The sequence below is a fragment of the Bombus vosnesenskii genome, unplaced genomic scaffold, assembly GCF_011952255.1.
Source record: "Bombus vosnesenskii isolate JDL3184/JDL3185 unplaced genomic scaffold, Bvos_JDL3184-5_v1.1 scf7180000016261, whole genome shotgun sequence".
Taxonomy (NCBI): domain Eukaryota; kingdom Metazoa; phylum Arthropoda; class Insecta; order Hymenoptera; family Apidae; genus Bombus; species Bombus vosnesenskii.
Genome location: NW_022884330.1, coordinates 839,915 through 857,463, shown reverse-complemented (window position 1 = coordinate 857,463; position 17,549 = coordinate 839,915). Strand labels below are relative to the sequence as shown.

The following is a 17,549-nucleotide window of genomic DNA, read 5'->3' as shown; positions in this document are numbered from 1 at the left end:
AGTATGCAAGGAGCCGTGACTATATCTTCCTTCGTTGAACGAGACATCGCGTGGAGAGCGGCGATGGTCGCAACGAAAATCGGATCGCAACGCTAAAAAGCAACGCTATCGCTGTTTATTGACGATAAGAACCAACGAACATCGTCGAATCTTAGGAAATAAATTTATAATCGAACAACGAGAAAGAAAAGTGTAATTCGCGATATCGGTTTCGAACAGTTTCAAATCTGACAACTTAATTGCATTTTCACGACTATGTTTCAGGAAAGCATGGAGGAGAGTAGCCGGGGTGAGAGTTTGTGCAAAGTTTGCGGCGACAAAGCATCCGGCAAGCATTACGGAGTACCGAGTTGCGACGGATGCCGTGGCTTCTTTAAGCGGTCGATCCGCAGGTATGCGAGGTAATTAACTTGCTGTGGTTTTCGATGTAACCGCGTCGCTAGCAAACACGAGGCGTATGCTAATATTTATTTCGCTATTAACTGTTGGTTTAAATTCAACGAAATCTAGTTGTGCAATTAAATTCTATTAATATTCAATTCCATCGTGCAGAAACCTGGATTACGTCTGTAAGGAGAACGGTCGCTGTATCGTGGACGTTTCTCGTCGTAATCAGTGCCAGGCATGTCGGTTTACCAAGTGCCTTCAGGTCAACATGAAACGAGATGGTACGCTTCGTTTCTACGGTGATTACGTTTTTATTCTTTACTTGTAACAAATTCGACTCGACGCTCTTTCATAGGGCTCTCTTCGTACAAAATATGCTGCAAATGTCAGACTGTCAGGCGCGCCGAAAACTGGAATAGCTTTTCGTTCGTGTGCAAACGTAAGGCATAATTTAATCTCGAAGAATCACCGCGGTCCAAAGTGATTCGCTATTTCCGCGTAATACCATACGAGGTTTACGTTCAGTTTCGAAACGTATCCGCTATTTTCGATACTCGTTCTGAAAGCGTCGTTGAAATACATCACACGTGGAACGAGAAGAAACTTACTGGAAAGTTAGCTTCGCCTTAACATACCCGAGATTCGACGTCGACACGTTCGTCAAAAGGTTTGCGGATGACAGGCGCCGATACGTCCCCCGTTATTGCGGCCGCGTACCCGCGCGAATGCACGAACATTCGTAGCCAACATCCAAAATATTACAATGCATGGTGACGTTCCGTTCGCCAACAAAGAAATAGGGAAGTTGCTCGAAGGGCTGGCGAGTAGAGAAAGAGAGAGAGAGAGAGAGGAAAAAAAGGGTGCTCGCACCCACATGAAATTCTATATTCGTGCTTGCTCACGCCAGAATCCGGAAAGTTAGCCATGCCGCGAGCAGTGTCACAAGCAGCCTGACGTTCACAGGTTTTGTAAACACTTCTAGCCCGACCCGATAATCCAAACACTTGATTGCGCGGGGATATCAATTAGCGAAGGAGGGCAGGAAAGGTACCATTAGTGGTCTCCACTCTCGTGGTTTTGATTATATCCTTGCCGATGCTATAAAAAAAGCATGAAATCGATCGCAGGGTGAAGCGGGATTTTGCTTTCGTATAGCAACATATGTGGGTAAGGGATGTTTGATTTTAAACGGGGGATAATTCGTTGGGGTAATTTATAATTCTGTTTCGTGCCAGATAAGACTTTAATACGAGCGTTAAATTGGTAGAATTTAATCGTGAAGTTTACGATATATATTTCGTACGTGTGTACTCGAAATACTTGACGACTTAAAAAACAATTTATGCCTACCGAGGTACTACTTGATATTAAGAACTAAGATATTACAGTTAGGATTGTTTCGACGCCAATAGAATAAATTGTCTGTCTGGCCACAAATGCATAACTGAATATGACATACTAAGGAATTATGATACTCACAGCGGTGCAGCACGAAAGAGCTCCACGAAATACCTCGTCCCTGGTCGCAGCCGCGAGAAGAGGTCCGTCGGTATTATATCCTGGAATCCCACACGTTTACCACGCAGCGAGCAACCCTTACCATCCCCTTTTGTATCCTGCGCTATTTCCCTTCAAGCCGACAATGTCGGCTTTTACACCATCGGTCGGTAAGCGAAACAATCTACTCTATTGTAAATATTAATCCTAAATTATTTCATCTTTAATGTTCCATACAAAAACGTATGGGAAATTATTTCACGTTGTACAAACAGTTACTACGATACTTTTTTCATTTGTAGCACATTTTTTGCCACGTTCACCGACAGAGCCGTTAACAGTGAACACAGCTAAAGAGGACGAGGTGACGAGTTCCGAGGAGGCTGGACCGATCGAAACGAGAATCGAACCAAAGGGTAAGAATTTTCTCGTAGAAATTTCGCTAGTTTATCGAAATACGTTTGTTTGTTCGAACGACGAATATTTATGAATTTTGCAGAGGAACTCGCAAGCGCTCGACTAGCACCGTCCGTTACGAACTCTGGAGCAACGGATTATATATCTAGCTTCTCTATTTTACCCACGGAGAACATCTACGAATTTGCGGCGAAATTACTCTTCTTTGCTGTCAGATGGGCGAGAAGCATCCATTCGTTCTTACAAGTAATCCGCGTGCTCACGCGTGATCTTTATATAAATGTAAAGACGAATTAGCATCGTGTTAATAAAGATCGTTTGGCGTTTCTTTCAAGCTGCCCTACAGGGACCAAACTATTCTACTGGAAGAATCTTGGAGCGAGCTTTTCGTGTTGACCGCCGCGCAGTGGAACTTTCCAGTCGAAGAATCCACTTTGGTACCGAACGATTTATCATCCGAAAGAAAAGAGACGCTCGTCGACGAAGTAAGGAAGCTGCGAGAGTTATTGGCAAAATGTGCTCTCCTCAGGGTCGATCATTCGGAATACGCCTGCTTGAAGGCCATAGTTCTCTTCAAAGGAGGTAAAAGAACTTTGCACAAATGTTAAAATTAATCGCACAAATGTTAATTAGAGAAATCGTGCGATAAGAATGTGAACATTTATTTAGAATCGCGAGGACTATGTGAACCAGGGCGGATAACAGCGTTACAAGAACAAACGGTAGCTGTATTCTGTGAGAGGGATGCACGGAGGGTTGGACGACTTTTGCTGCTGTTGCCGCCCGCACGCGCGCTTTGTCGATCTATCTTGCAAGAATTGTTGTTCAAGCCGACGGTAGGGGATGTCAGCGTGGAACGATTATTGGGCGACATGGTCAGTGCTCTCAGGCCGACATAACGCCAATTCGACTCGGTCGGTACGATACTCTTGGAGCAAGCCACCAATTTATATCAACAATTGCTTCAAAGACAATTGCAACATTTTTGGAGGAACGATCGTTTCCAATGATCGTGAGATTTCGGCGTTTTATCGTTCGCTATTTCTTTTCAAATCACGAGGAGAGAAGAAGTAATAGTACCGATGCATCGAACGTTTTCACGTCGATAAAGAAGGTTTTTCATAGAAATCGAAAGTCGACGGAATAATTCGAGAAGTATTAAGCGTTTACGTAAAATCTAGTCAATTCTTTCCTATGCGTATTGTAAATTACAATGTGACACTATTAAGTCTAATTGCGACCTGTACATATACGTATTAGAAGTAAGTGTTCCATAATATATTAGCGAAGTGAAACGTTGCTCTTTTATTACAAAATTGTATTTTTTCTTTTCTCCTTCTTTTTTCTTTTATTCATCTTTATCGATAAATTAAAAATATCTCGTTCGTTAATTTCCCGAACCATTTTCGACATATACAGGTAGATTCGTGAACATGTCGAAGATTGCGGCAAGACGTGGGACAGGCGGAGTTCATTCACGAACGAAGAAAATGTGTGAAATCGAAAGACATTGACAGATTGTAGGCGACGCGATTGTTCGGTTTATTTCAGCAAAACCCTCAGAATTTTTGAAACGTTTATTTCCACATCACAACAATAAAATTCGTTTACAGAGTGTATGGGCATTCGCGACGTTAAATAAAAGTTACTCTTATGGATGATCATCGGGAAGATTGGCATCAAAGAAAAAAAAGAGACACTAACGCACACCGTAATTTTTTTTTTTTTTTTTATTAACTAGAATAATTTATTTTTTTTTTCATTGTAGAAAAAGGAGAATGTATCTTAACTCATGGACTGCATTGTACTCATATATATATATACATATATATACAATTACATACAATCCTCAATTAAATGTTACACATAAATTCATTATAGATTGATTTCTCATTACTTTTTCGTCCTTGTGTGGCTTGCGTGTGTGTTCGTGTATGTAAAAAATATTCAACCCGAAAGCGACAACTGTCGCTTCTTTCCCATTTTCTTTTCCTGTTGTTTCATTGCCCGAAATACGTACGACGATAAAAAAAAAATTTCCCTCGGTTATCTTCTTAGATGTAGCTTGCAGAGTGGAAAAAAGTAGCTCCGAGTGCTATGAATTCGTTCGTTCTTTTTTTTTTTTCAGTTCTTTTGTCTTTTTTTATCCGCGGACTAAGACAAGGACGGAGAGATAGCGAAATTGGAAGGTACGGAATGGACAGACAAGGGAAGACGAAAACAAGAAGTACAAGGTGGAAGGTAACGTTGAAGGTAACGGTAACGATGGAAGATCTCGTACAAATCGATCGAAGAACGATGTCGACGAACGAATAAAAATGGGAAAAAGTTTCGGATGTGCGGAAATAGAAATGGAAAAAAATGATCGGTGATTAGGAACTTTTTTGTTTTCCCTTTCTTTTTTTTCCTTTTCTTTCTCTGGATATTATTCCGAGATCGATAGAAATCGTGCAAGATGCAAAGGTACGAAAGAGAATTTCGAAAAAGTACGATCGCGGTGTTTCCGTTCTTTTCTTTCTGCGAATTTGAGATACGAGCTCGGATATAAAAAAAAAAAAAAAAAAAAAAGGGAAAATTTTACACTGGCTACTCTTCGCTCTTTTTTTTTCCACCTCCTTTCTTTTTCTTTTCTGACCGTCGCGTGAAACACGTTTGAACTATTTTTCCTGAACTCGGAGGGCATATCATCCCCCCCTCCTAACACGTTCCTTAGTTTTTCTTCGGCTTTTGTTTGCGGCATCTAAAAACGCGTAATATTGTGCGCGTTTACGATGAAACTGGGGGACAAAAAAAAAAAAAAAAAGAAAGAAAAAACGAATGAAGAAAGTCCTTTTGCCTGCGTTGAAATCTATCTATTTTATGAAGTGTGTCCAGCTTTTCGTTTTCCTTTTCTTTTTTTTTTTTTTTTTCTATAGTTTACTCGTTTTAGGAATAACTGATAATATTTATTAGTAATACCGTTCTCCTTTCCTCTCTTGCGTAACGCGCTTACATTCAAATAGACTTTTATTTTCAGAGTTACACACAGTTAATAAAATTTCGCGATTAAGCAAATCGGTCTCGCTGCGTTTGTCGTTCGTTTGCGTGTGGGTGTGTTCTTTTTTCCCTCAATTCACCATTACTACTCCCTTTTTCTCTCATCTATAATATTACTTTATTTATCTTTATTTTTAATTACGTTTTATCATCTTTATTTGTGAGGAATTGTTCTCGTCGAGCGTATCGCTCGCTGATGATCACGGTGCATCTTCGCTCACGCGCGCGCTTCAACATCGATTTCTCTCGCTCTTCGTTCTCCGTAATTTTCTTAATTAATAATAGAATAAGAATAATAACAATACGAATAATAATGGTAATAGTAGTAGTAGTAGTAGTAGTAGTAGCGTAGTAGTAGTAGTAAGTAGTAGTATCGTAGTAGTAGTAGTAGTAATGTAGTAGTAGTAATAATGATAATAATTAAAAAGCGATAAATTTTGTGGAGATACGAAGGGAAGGAAGCATACACGAATTTTCCCTTTTTTTTTTCTTCCGCGAAAAGCAAACACACGAAAAGTGATTTCTCTCGTTCTCTTGCGAACTTTCGAATTTCGATGGCACGAACAAAACGGCAGCTTTGTCCGCGCGTTTAGCCAAAAGAAAGAAAAGCGACGTTAGCTGGCGCATGAGCGTTACAAAATGAAAAAGACGCGCGTACATCGGCGTCTCGCCCGATTTTTCCTGTATCTTTTCAACCAGTAGCGCGAATCGAATTCACATAATATGCCCATTATTAATGTCGTTTCGTTTAATTTTCATTACCTTTTCAAAATCCATTTTCGTTTCTTTATCTTCTTCTTTTTTCTTTTTTTTTTTTTCATCTTTCCATTCGTTTGTTCTCCCGTGTTCGCGATATCGTCTGCGTTTATATTATACCCACGATGACAAAAATCGTCGATTCGTAATTACATTTACTTTTTCTTTTTTATCTTCATCGTTCTCTTTAAAAAAAAAAAAAAAAGAAAAAAAAAGAAAAGAGACAAAAAAACAACACAACGGCATTTCTACTATTCCCATTCTATTTTAACGCTAATATGTAGGACAAAAAACTAACAGATTTCGGTATAATAACAAATCATCGTCCACCGAGCCCGAGACGAGTCCGCGAGTCGCCGAGCAACCGATCGATCCATAATACCCGTTTTCTTCTCTTTTTCCCTCTATCTCCCTCTCTCTCTCTCTCTCTCTCTCTCGCTCTTTTGTCTGCAAACTTTCGCGCGCCTAAAATCCACCTTCTCAGCGATTCTCTCTCTCTCTCTACCCTGTGTCTTGTTCTCGGCGGTTCTCTGGACGCTCTCGGGCAATTCGGCGCGACGAAATATAACAGGTTGTTTGCTCTGACGACCGTAGAGTGCCTCGTTTCTCGTCCATCTCTTCCGCTTCGACGATGGACACAACAGAGAAAAAAAAAAAAAAGAAGTTAGAAATCTGTCGAAGCCTACGCCTCCCTATCGACGTTCCGACTCTCGTTGTTTTCTCTTCCTCTACGCCCGTAATCGATAATCACGCATTTACAATAATCCTGTCTTTACAGTTCTATATTATAGAATTATTAATATCTTTACTTCGCAGAAGTCGTATTACGAGAACCCCCGCTGGCTACCGGATACGGGACGACACTTTTTTATTGCTGTCGAGATGGTTTTTCGAAGGTTGGCAGTGACGCGTGCTAGCTAACGATTCCGTCAACTATTCCAACGGATACAGTTTCCATGCCCGATACTTTCGTTACGTCTCGTTCGTTTGAACGAATAAAGACGAGCATCGAACGATCGAACGATAGGATCCGTTTTGTTCGGCTCGCGCATCCGATCGGCAGGTTCTCGAGGCACGATGTATCAGGATATATCTCTTAACTGTGTACGATTATTTCGGTTTTCTACGGTTTGTTGATAAAAAACGGCGAAGGGCGGAGGGGGCGACGGCGTAAGAAGAGAAACAGGCAACGTTCAACGAGACTCGGGCATCTTCGTATCGATACGAGGCAAATCGTGGTTCGAACGCGTGGAGGGGATCGTACGAGAAACGAGAAACTCTAGCTACTTCACACTATGTACATTCAGAAAGGAGAGCCTCCGGCGAGCAGCAACGAGCGAGAATCGCGAAAAAATAAAAATGGAGGTCTCGCGCGTTGTTTCGACGAAGAGGCCCTCCGCCTCGACAGAGCTCGCGAATACAATAATTCTATTTCATAATTGTTTTATCATCGCTATTTCACGTTCAACTATTTCCTATTGTAGAAAGGGGGAGGGGGTCTGTGGATAGGGTTGGGGACATTTCTCTTGCTGGATTATTCCTTACTGCTTGCGATCGTTCTCTCTCTCTCTCTCTCTCTCTCTTTCTTTCTCTCTCTCTCTCTCTCTCTCTCGCGCGCGCGACTTACTTCTCCTTTTCTTTTTATTATTATTATTATTAACCATCGAGTATATGTATAATATTATATATCTATATATATCTCTCCTATCTGCGCTGTTGCTTTCGAACTCGTCCACGTCCCATGCGAAACGAGCGAAGGAAACGAAACAGATCGAACAAAGACCGTAGAACTTGGGATTCGTCCGATCGAATCGATCGACGAGGATTTTTTATATATATATATGTAGAGCGACTGTACATGTTTACGATGCTATCTGTTTGCGAGACGTAAGAATCGAAATATCCACGGTTGAAATTCTCCGAATATAGATCAGTGACTACTACAACGTGGTAACGTTGTAACTGCGGTCTCCTCGTTCGCGTCGATTACGATCGTGCAAAATCTCCATGCGCGTATCAAACGTCAACGACACGATGCAACAGTTATATATCGTCGTGCGGATCATCGTTTTACACGCATGATTATCGGAAGAAAGAAATCTCTAACTGGGTTTTCCCTATGCGTGTGTGTACATCACAATGGTGTTGTAAGATGGCGCAACAAAAAAAAAGAAAGACACAAAAGATAAAAGAAAGAGATATATATCCGACAACTGAAACGTGGCTTATCGTCTATATATTCTTCTTCCCTATATACGATTGTTCTTCATCCTTTATCATATCGATCGTTTCGTTATCTCGTATTTATCTGTTTCATTATCTTCCTTCCCTATGTTCCTGTCGCTGGCTAGTTTCATTTTTCTCTGCGTTCTCTATCGTATATGCGTGTAATTGAGGTACGGTAATATCTGCTTTGTAGCTCTGAAATTTGCGAGGTAGTAGTGTGTTGAGACGTGGCGCGACGGCCACCCACGTCGCGGGCGTCGAGCGTCCAACGGCGTCGCTTTCCTTTCCGTTTAAAAACGTTTCGTAAGGCCCAAATCTCTCGCGTCCTTCCAGACGGCTCAAGGAAGCGTTAGATGGACGAACAAGATAGGAATGAAAAGGAATAAAAAAAAAAAAAATAGAGAAACAAAGGAGGAAACAACGACAACGAGATCAGGTGGTGGACACGAGAACGAAGAAGGATCGCGAGACGATAAAGTAATAAATATGCGTGGTGAGGGGAAGCGACGGCGAACTTTGCCTCGACGCCCTGTGACGTCGACGAGATCGGCCGGCACGGCGACGCCTTTCTAAAAATCCCATGGGTTCTATTGTAACAACTATTGCACTTATGATTTGTATATCAATGTCACGCTTTCACAGATGCGGCATACGTGTCAAATGTAAGAAGAGTACTGTGTTTAACAAATTCGTCCGATAACGGTGTTTAACTTTACAGAAAGAAAAGAAAAGAGAAAAAAAAAAAAAGATAGTATGGAAAAAAGAAACGGTATCGGAGAAAAAGGTCGGAGAAAGACTCTTGTTGCATGGACACTCTTGCGTTAGAACGTTTTGCGTTAAACCTTACTATTATTAATAATAACTGTTATTTAATTAATAGGTACCTTTAAATGCCATCCGGTTTCCATTATTATTATTATACTATTATTATTTGCGATCTCTATCCCCGTTTTATCACCGCTCTTTGCAAGCTTCCTCCACGCTACTCTTATTCTCGCGTCTTTCGTCTCTATTTTAAAACGTCTTAAACTCTCTCCCTCTCTTTTTCTCGTATTATCTATTTATCTCTTTTTCTTTTTTCCCCTCTGCGAATATTCCCTCTTATATAGCTTACAAAAAAAAAAAAACAAAGAAAAAACTGACAAAATATATATGACGTTATTACGATGTAGATATATAGAATAATCTATATATATATATATGTATCCGATATATATAATATAGCTTTTCTATGGTAAATCTGGTACGATAATAAACTCTTAAACGCTTATTACAGGCGGAGAGAATAGGTTCTCTTTGTTTCCTTTCTTCTTCTTCTTCTTCTTCTTCTTTTTTCGTCATATTCTTCGTTATTCTCATCTGTGTATATACGTTTTCCCGTTTTTCTTCTTTCTTTCGGTATTTGCATTTGCATGCGCGACGGTTCTATTTGCGTGTATTCGTATGCACGTGTACGTGCGTTTTCCAACGCACACTGTTTGTCATCTAACCGTATGCAAGTGTGTGTGTGTATGCTGACGAAATATTCGATCGGAAAAAAGATGCGCGGTTTCGTTAGGAAAATTCTGACCTGTGCTAAGAAAACTGAATCTCAGCTTTCCTTTCGTCTATTCTGTTTACACGCACGGCTAATCCCACTGTTACTGTGCTCGTAAGAAAAAAAAAAATATTACCTTCGATTCCCTTTTTCCCAAATGTGATTTCCCTCTTCTCCACTTTCTTTCGTTCGTTTTTCGTTCACTTCGTCGAATTTGTAGTCCGGTTATGGTTTTCGAATCGTCTTTCTTTACGTTTTCAACGATACAGGGCAATTCCTCACGTTCACCTACTAATTTTTAAACCAAACTCGCTAGCGGATGCTCTCCCTCCAGAAAAGAAACGAGAAACGCAGCTACTTCCTCTTCTTCTCTAGCTTTTCATCAGCCTCTTCGTCGAAAGCGAATTTCGTTTATTCAATTTCGTTGTCCTTTCAGGTCGAATACAAGTTTTCTCGAGTGGAAAGTTTTTTTCCCTTCCTTCGTTCCTCGATCGTTGGCTCGATCTTTCGAAAAGCAAGACACACGACTTTCTTCTCTCGATGTTTCTCTTCCTTCCCACACGATCGTCGGACTATCACCGAAGCAGAAATTTTGCATCCGGAGGGGAGCAGCCCGCTTAAATATATGTTTTTTTTCCTGCCTTAATGTCTATGTACTTTAACCTCTATGCTTGATGTACTTAATGATTATCCATATAGTATTTAAATATTATCCACTAAAAACACCATAGATTTTATTTCCTTCGAATGATCGGAAAATGTTTTCTCTTAACGTGTTTCCTATGCGTGCACTGGTACGTGTTTTCGTGTGTGTGTATGTGATGGCGCGTGCACGCGCCCGTGTATGTACGTATGTATGCGTGTAAGAGTGTGAGTTCGAAAGTGAGTACGCGATTTCCAATGATTTATAAAAAAACCATAAAAAGAAAATAACAGAATTTGTCGATTCTACCAAAGACCATAATAAGTAAAAGAAAAATCAAAGAAATTCGGGGAAAAAGGAGCTTAAAAAAATAGTAGGGCGACGATAATAATAATAATAATGATAAAACATAGAACAATACCACAAAAAAAAAAAAAAAGGAGGATCAACCCGAGGATTAGAACTGAAACGTGACGATGGAGAAAAAAAATTTGATAATCGAAAACCAGAAAGAAGAAACGCGCGTTTATTCCCATTGGTCGAGAAAACGCGCGCCCGCCTGTCAATCGTATTTCCGTTTTACTTTTTTTTTTCTTTTTTCCTTCCTTTTCTCCGCGTTTTTAATTATCGAATTTCTTCTCGATTGAACAGGCCGTCTCTGCCTCTCGTTTTATCCTGACTTCGACAAATCGTTTCTCTCACTCCAAACGCGGCGCGCTCACGGGTCTCTGTCAACTGCGTCAACAATTTCGTACTTGCGATCAGTTTTTTCTTTATCGTTACCATTAGAATTAGCATTATTATTATTACTATTATTATTAGCATTAAGATTATTATTATACGCCATATCTTATGAGTCCATTCCCTCGTTTTTTTCTTCCTTCTTAGATCTCTCGTCCGTCGTCAAATCAAAATTTTACCAGCAATCCCTTTACGTCCCATCTAATGTCTGATTCCTTCCCGTTTTCGAATTTAAAAGAAACCAAAAGAAAAGAAAAAAAAAATAAAGGTGTGTGTGTATATATATATATATATACGCACACACATATATATACATGTGTATATATATATATATGTATATAGTGATAAAGAAAAAACATACACCATGTGCCTCGACGATACTACGTGATCATTTCAAATGAAAGGGAAAAAAACCTAGTAAACGGAAAAATAGTTATGAAATCTTGATATCCTGGCAGGCATTGCCGGAACGAGCTTCTCGGACCAAGAAAAAAGAGCGAGTTTTCTTTTTCTCTTATGGGGCCTTACGCGGAATTCACGAAAGTAGCAAAAAAATTCATCAAATCATTCAAGACGCAAAAATATATAGGCGGTAATAGTAAACCGTAGATAGTAGTAATAGCGTAGTAGTAGTAGTATAGTAATAGTAGTAGCAGTAGTAGTAGTAGCAGTAGTAGAAATAGTAGTAGTAGTAATGTAGTAGTAGAAATAGTAGTAGTAGTAGTAGTAGTAGTAGTGTAGTAGTAGAAATAATAGTAGTAGCACTAGTAGCAGCAGCAATGCTAGTAGTAGTAATAGTTAATAGTAAAGTATTCCATAGTGGTAAATGATTATATAGTAGAAGTTTTTTTTATAGTAGAATAGTAGCAATTAAAGTAAACTAAAGTAGACAAAAAAATGAATTAATTACGGTGAAATTATCGTAACAGCAGGGCTTGCGTTCGTCGCACCTCGTCCATTGATTATTTCTCTTTCTCTCTTCTCTTTTCTTTTCACTAGATTTCTATCACATCCTTTAAATGTACGTCATTATCGGTCAACGATCGAAAATACAGATCGAGGCGATCGGAGTGACGAGGATCGACAAGCCCTGCGGTGGCGCAAATATTAAAACAAAAAAAAAATAAAAACCATGATTATATCCAAATTAGCAAGCACGATGCAAAAAAATGCATGCGCGGAGGTTGTCTCCGTCGGCAATGCGCAACTTCTGTATTATTTTATTTTTCGTCAAGAAAATAGCGTTCTCTCTTTTTCTTTCCAAGCACGTGTTAACTTCCAAGTAACATCTTTTCCGCTTGTTTCTTATTATTCAGCGATACTTTGCCTTGTTCCCTTCCCGCTCAAGAATCATCCTTCTCTCTCGATCTTCTGCGAATTATTCGGTGTGATTCAGAGATCGTACTTCTTCCTTGGGATCGGTTTCGCGACGAAAAAAAAAAAAAAAAGGAAAGATGAAACGGCGCGTGTTGCCGCTCTATTTTCATTTATGGATTAGCTATCCGTTTTGGTTATTTAGTTCGTTATGCATGCAACCATCGTTCGGAAAAATATATGGATATCTCTCCTCTCTTTGCCTTGCCCACATCGTCTTTCGTCGGATCCTTTTCCACGTTCTTCTATTTCTCGCTTTCTCCTCCGTTCAAAGATCCCACATACCATCCTAGACGTGCGTATAATAATGTACGTATATTTATATATATCTATATATCCATATATATATAATGTACGTATATATAGTATGCGTGTGTGTGTTGAAGTATGCGTAGATCGTTAAATCCGTTTCCCTTTTTCTTTTGCGTTTGATGCATTTCGGTAAATTGAAGTAGAGTATCTTTACTTATTTTTTTCTTTTTTTTTTTTTTATTTTCATTTTTGTACAGCCGCCCTGGCGTCGTGCCGAGGGTCGCGCCGGTTTTCCCCCCTTCCATTTCCATCTCGTAATTCTTTGTTTTTTTACTTTTTTATTTTTTGTAATTTCACACAGTCCACTTTTTCCCTATATTCTACAATATAGAATATATGTATATAATATATATGTGTATATAAAACGAAAAGCTGTCCTCCTCCCTTTGCTGTCAATGTGATGATGATCCGTTATTTTCGGCTCTATTTTCTATCATTGCCTGTCCAGTTTGTCGTCCAGCCCTTCTCGTTCGATCGTCGTCCGCCTGCGCACCTATACTTTTCGCCCATTACGTAACAGCACGTTCTGCAGCACCGTGTCGAAACGGCGTCCCGGAGTCACTTTTGCATTTTACTATCTGCTTTTCTTCCATTTCTCCTGTCCAAACAAATTTATTCCTTTTGCTTCTCTTTCGCGAGCAGGCGACCACGCCGATCCGGCGTAGGCTTCTCTCGCCCGATCGTTCGTCCATCGAGCCTGGCTCGTTGTGCGTCCAAATGTACTCTATACGTTCTATCGTAATTTTCTTTGTCGTGAAAATCTTTTGAAGTTGGTTCGCGTCGATACGTGTGTAAATTCTTCCCCTTTTTCCCGATGATTTAGAGCTCGATAGGCCACGAGTTCGCGCAAATGCATACTGGTAAATACCGAAATTCTATCGATCGGCGATTTTCGTTCGTTTGCCAGCAGTGGCGAGCAAGAAGGGTCGAATAATATTCTCGTTGTCGAAAGATCGATCTCGCCCTTTTTTCCATCGTTCCTCTCACTCCCTCTCTCTCTCTCTCTCTCTTCGCGCATTCTTCTTTTCTCGCCATTTCTGGGCTGCTCCGACTGTTTGCTGTTTCGATATCGAATTTGCTTGTTATTTTGCGTTTCTACGCGTATCTATCGTCCTTTGACAAGTCGATGTTTCCTCGTACACGATTCGAGAGACACTGCACCAGCACCGAGTACCGAGTACCAACAGTTTCGAGCAAATTAAAAACAATTACACGCGAATCGTCAACGTCGTTAAAGGAATTATTAATCGATCGGAGATTTTCGTTGATCGAGTTTCGGCGAGTGCTAGAAACATTCGCTACGTTGCTATATAAGAATGATAGTCTTCTCGTCAATTTGGTTAATTAATATGGTCCCGCGATCGCCTGCATACTCGCAACGGTATTTTCTACGCGTTCGAACGTCTAGCGCCATCGTCGAAACGATTTTTCTAAAAAAGAAGAAAAAGAAAAAAAGACACCCGGAAAAGGAAGAAAAGAGGAAAAGGGAATTCGTAACTCGTACTTTTTTTTCGGACGTCCAATCTGACGAAACTGTTTCGACTCGGACACTTTGGGTGCTTCGGTGCGTACGATACGCAGAGTACGCGTAGAACGTACATGTACAGCCCTGTGTATCGGTTTGTCGCGAATGTTGACCTGACCGAAAAGCGTTCGTAGTGCCTTTCTTCTGGCCGCGATCTATCGTTAAACGAATGAAAACGTGCGGCGACATATGTAAGCGTCGATCGGTAAACCAATTCGAATCTCGCGATCGAACGGTTCTCCACTTTCGAGTTTGTTGGAATTTCTCTGTAGCGTACGATTGGCACGAGGCTTGGCATGTGTATTACGTGTTTGTGTGTAGTTTGCGCGTATTCGTTTGTAACAACGGAAAAATAAGATATAAATGCGTTAAATATCTATATATATCTATATATATATATATGTATGTATAAAAAAGAAGTTATAAAATGTATCGACAAACAGGTTAACAGAACAACATTCACGAACGTGGCAATCGTGCGAAACAAACGCGTAAACCGAACAGGAAAAACGAAGAACGTGTATAAATATTTCTTGCGATCAAAGAAGTAAATGGTAAACGGTCGCGTCGAACGAAAGAACGCGAGACGAATCAACGGAGATAAAGAAGAACCAGAAAAACCAAGGATTGGTGTAAAAAAAAAAAAAAAAATCGCAAGAAAACACTCGCCAACGTTACTTATACTCTAACGGCGCGTTGTCGTTCAGCGACGCGTACTCCCACGCAAAACGATTCCGCTTGATAAAATTGCTCGATAATAAAAGAATAAAAGAGAAAAAAAAAAATTGTGGAAAACGCGAACAACTATATAGTATACGAGTCTATTTTCTTTGTACGCTTTGCAGCGTCGTGTCTTTGTATTTTCTTCGTTCTTGCTTTCTTTCCTCCATCTCTCCGCTTTGCGGTGCCTTTATTTCCCGCCAAATTAGAAAAGATACACGGTAGTTAACCCATGAGGTAGCGAATGAATGAAAAACAAGCTCTTCCTTCTCGTTAACATCGTTGTTCCCTTCCTCTCTTCTTAGCTTCTCGCTCTCTCACTCTCTCTGTCTCTCCTAACGTGCCTTTTCTCTCCGTCTCTAGTGCGACTTCCTTCGATCGGTCCAACTGCCGGAAACAGCTATTTTGGGTTTTAGTATTACTCATCTCGTCTCGATTAGCGACGACCGATCGCGTGCTTTCTTTCGATTTCACGCGATCCTCGATCGTCGCACGAGTTCGCTGGAGAGAGCATCGATATGAACGACGGCACACCCCGACAACTATACGATATTTTATCCTTCGCTCGTGCTTTGCGGTCGTCCTTGTTTAATGTGTCGCGTGAATATTTCAACGATTAAGGAGAATGTTGTACGTTTCGTCGAGCCGCTGTCTCGTCTCGTTTGGCAGTGACGACACCACTAACTGGTGTGACTTCGTTACGTATATTATTGGCGATCGGCGTTGTTCAACGAGACAGATCAAAGAGATCCAGTCATCGGGGAATCGATCTCTTCGAGGAATCTTGGTCCTTCGATATGAGAAACACGATCGATGATGCGTCTCGACCGATCGTGTCGTATCGTTCGTCGGAACGCTGTCTCGTTCTTCTATCTTATTTCCTGTTTATCGCGTTTCTGGCAAAATAACTTTCTCTTATGTACAGCATTGATCGGGCAGTGTGTGTGCATGTTTCGTCCGGTCTCGGACGAGCATCGTTCGAACCAAGCTCTAATTACATATGTATATATTAATATATTTGTATATAATATCCGATCGGTTCTCGGTATAACGATGATCGATGTTAGAAAGTTGGCGTGCGCCTACCTGCGCACGGATAATTAATCGTTGAAGTTTCTGCATCGAAGTACGAGACGAGAGCGACGACGGTGGAACGGTAGTGACAGGGTCACGCGTTACCCGTATAACATGCGGCACCATGTGTAAACACTTTCGCTTATATTTAAAATGAAAGAAAAACAAAAGCGCGGCATCGTGATGGCGCTCGTCTCAAAGAAGGAAAGAAAAAAAATAGAAAAGAAAAGAAAAATACTTCATTCGCTCTTTTCACCCATACGCGACGAAACGGCTATTTTTCACGGGTTGTATAATTCCTCTTCTATCCGTTACACATCGACTAAATCTGTTTCGTTAATAAGTTTAAGCTTTACATATAATATATATCTATGTACAACAAGTGTATAGTGTATAATGTGTGTTTACTATATATGCATACAAGGTCTTCTTGGGGAAATTCGGGGGAGTGTAAATGCAGTGTAGAGAATAAGTTACATACCCGCGCGGTTTTCTTCATAATGCCCATTATTGGCAACAATAGGATTAATAATAGATAATATATTAAGACTTCTTTGAAAAAAAAAAAAAGACGCGTCTTCACTCTTAAACTTGTCTCTCACTCTATTCAGAATCCTAGCTCTGCTTAAAGATTATGTTTCTGCGTGTTTCATCATCCGATCAAGCAGCTCTCACGCTCTCTCACACGTTCGCTCTAGTTTCCCTTTCGCTCCGCTTCTTTCTCACCAAATTTTTTCATCCCTCTTTACGCGCCTAATTCGCGCGTGCCACACGCCTTAAACAAAAGAAACCTTATCCGATATATTATCTCTTACCGATATCACTTGAACCTGTTACATTAACAACAATGCCCAAATTGTATACAATAAGGCCCTCGTTTACCGCCGCGTATTCGGTTCGCAACCGTTTCTCGACCCGGAATTATACGATTCAGCAGCCCTGATTCCATCTCGCGTTCTCGGCGTTTCCCGGCCAAAGCGTTCGTGCCGCGTCTCGTTCGAAGGGCAAAATTAAAAAAAAAAAAAAAAGAAAAAAAAAGAAGAAGAACGGCAACCTTGGTCGATCGATGCCAGTCGATGGACCGCGAGCGAACTTCGCCCGCCAAACGAAACGCCGACACGAACGACGACCACCGGCAAACGAAATTTCCCTCGTAATCCTCGTTTTCCTGTGCCACTGCTTCCATTAACTCTTTGCGTTAACATACCGGCGGTCTATTTCGCGATCTTACGAAAATCTGAACTGCCACACTTGACTCCGGCTATCTCGAAATACTAATACTAAAGCCCAAAATAATCTTCCAC

At 40.6% G+C, this 17,549-nt stretch overlaps 1 protein-coding gene across 1 annotated transcript; it reads left to right on the top strand.

Annotated features, from left to right (window-relative positions):
- The first annotated feature begins 232 nt into the window (after positions 1–232).
- Positions 233–3,646, top strand: LOC117241829 (nuclear receptor subfamily 2 group F member 1-B-like). The gene is made up of 7 exons (XM_033507981.1): positions 233–401; positions 553–668; positions 1,869–2,054; positions 2,187–2,300; positions 2,384–2,547; positions 2,637–2,883; positions 2,971–3,646. Exons 1-7 carry the CDS (start codon positions 256–258, stop codon positions 3,198–3,200), a joined length of 1,203 nt encoding a protein of 400 aa, XP_033363872.1. The 5' UTR covers positions 233–255; the 3' UTR covers positions 3,201–3,646.
- The last annotated feature ends 13,903 nt before the right edge of the window (positions 3,647–17,549 follow it).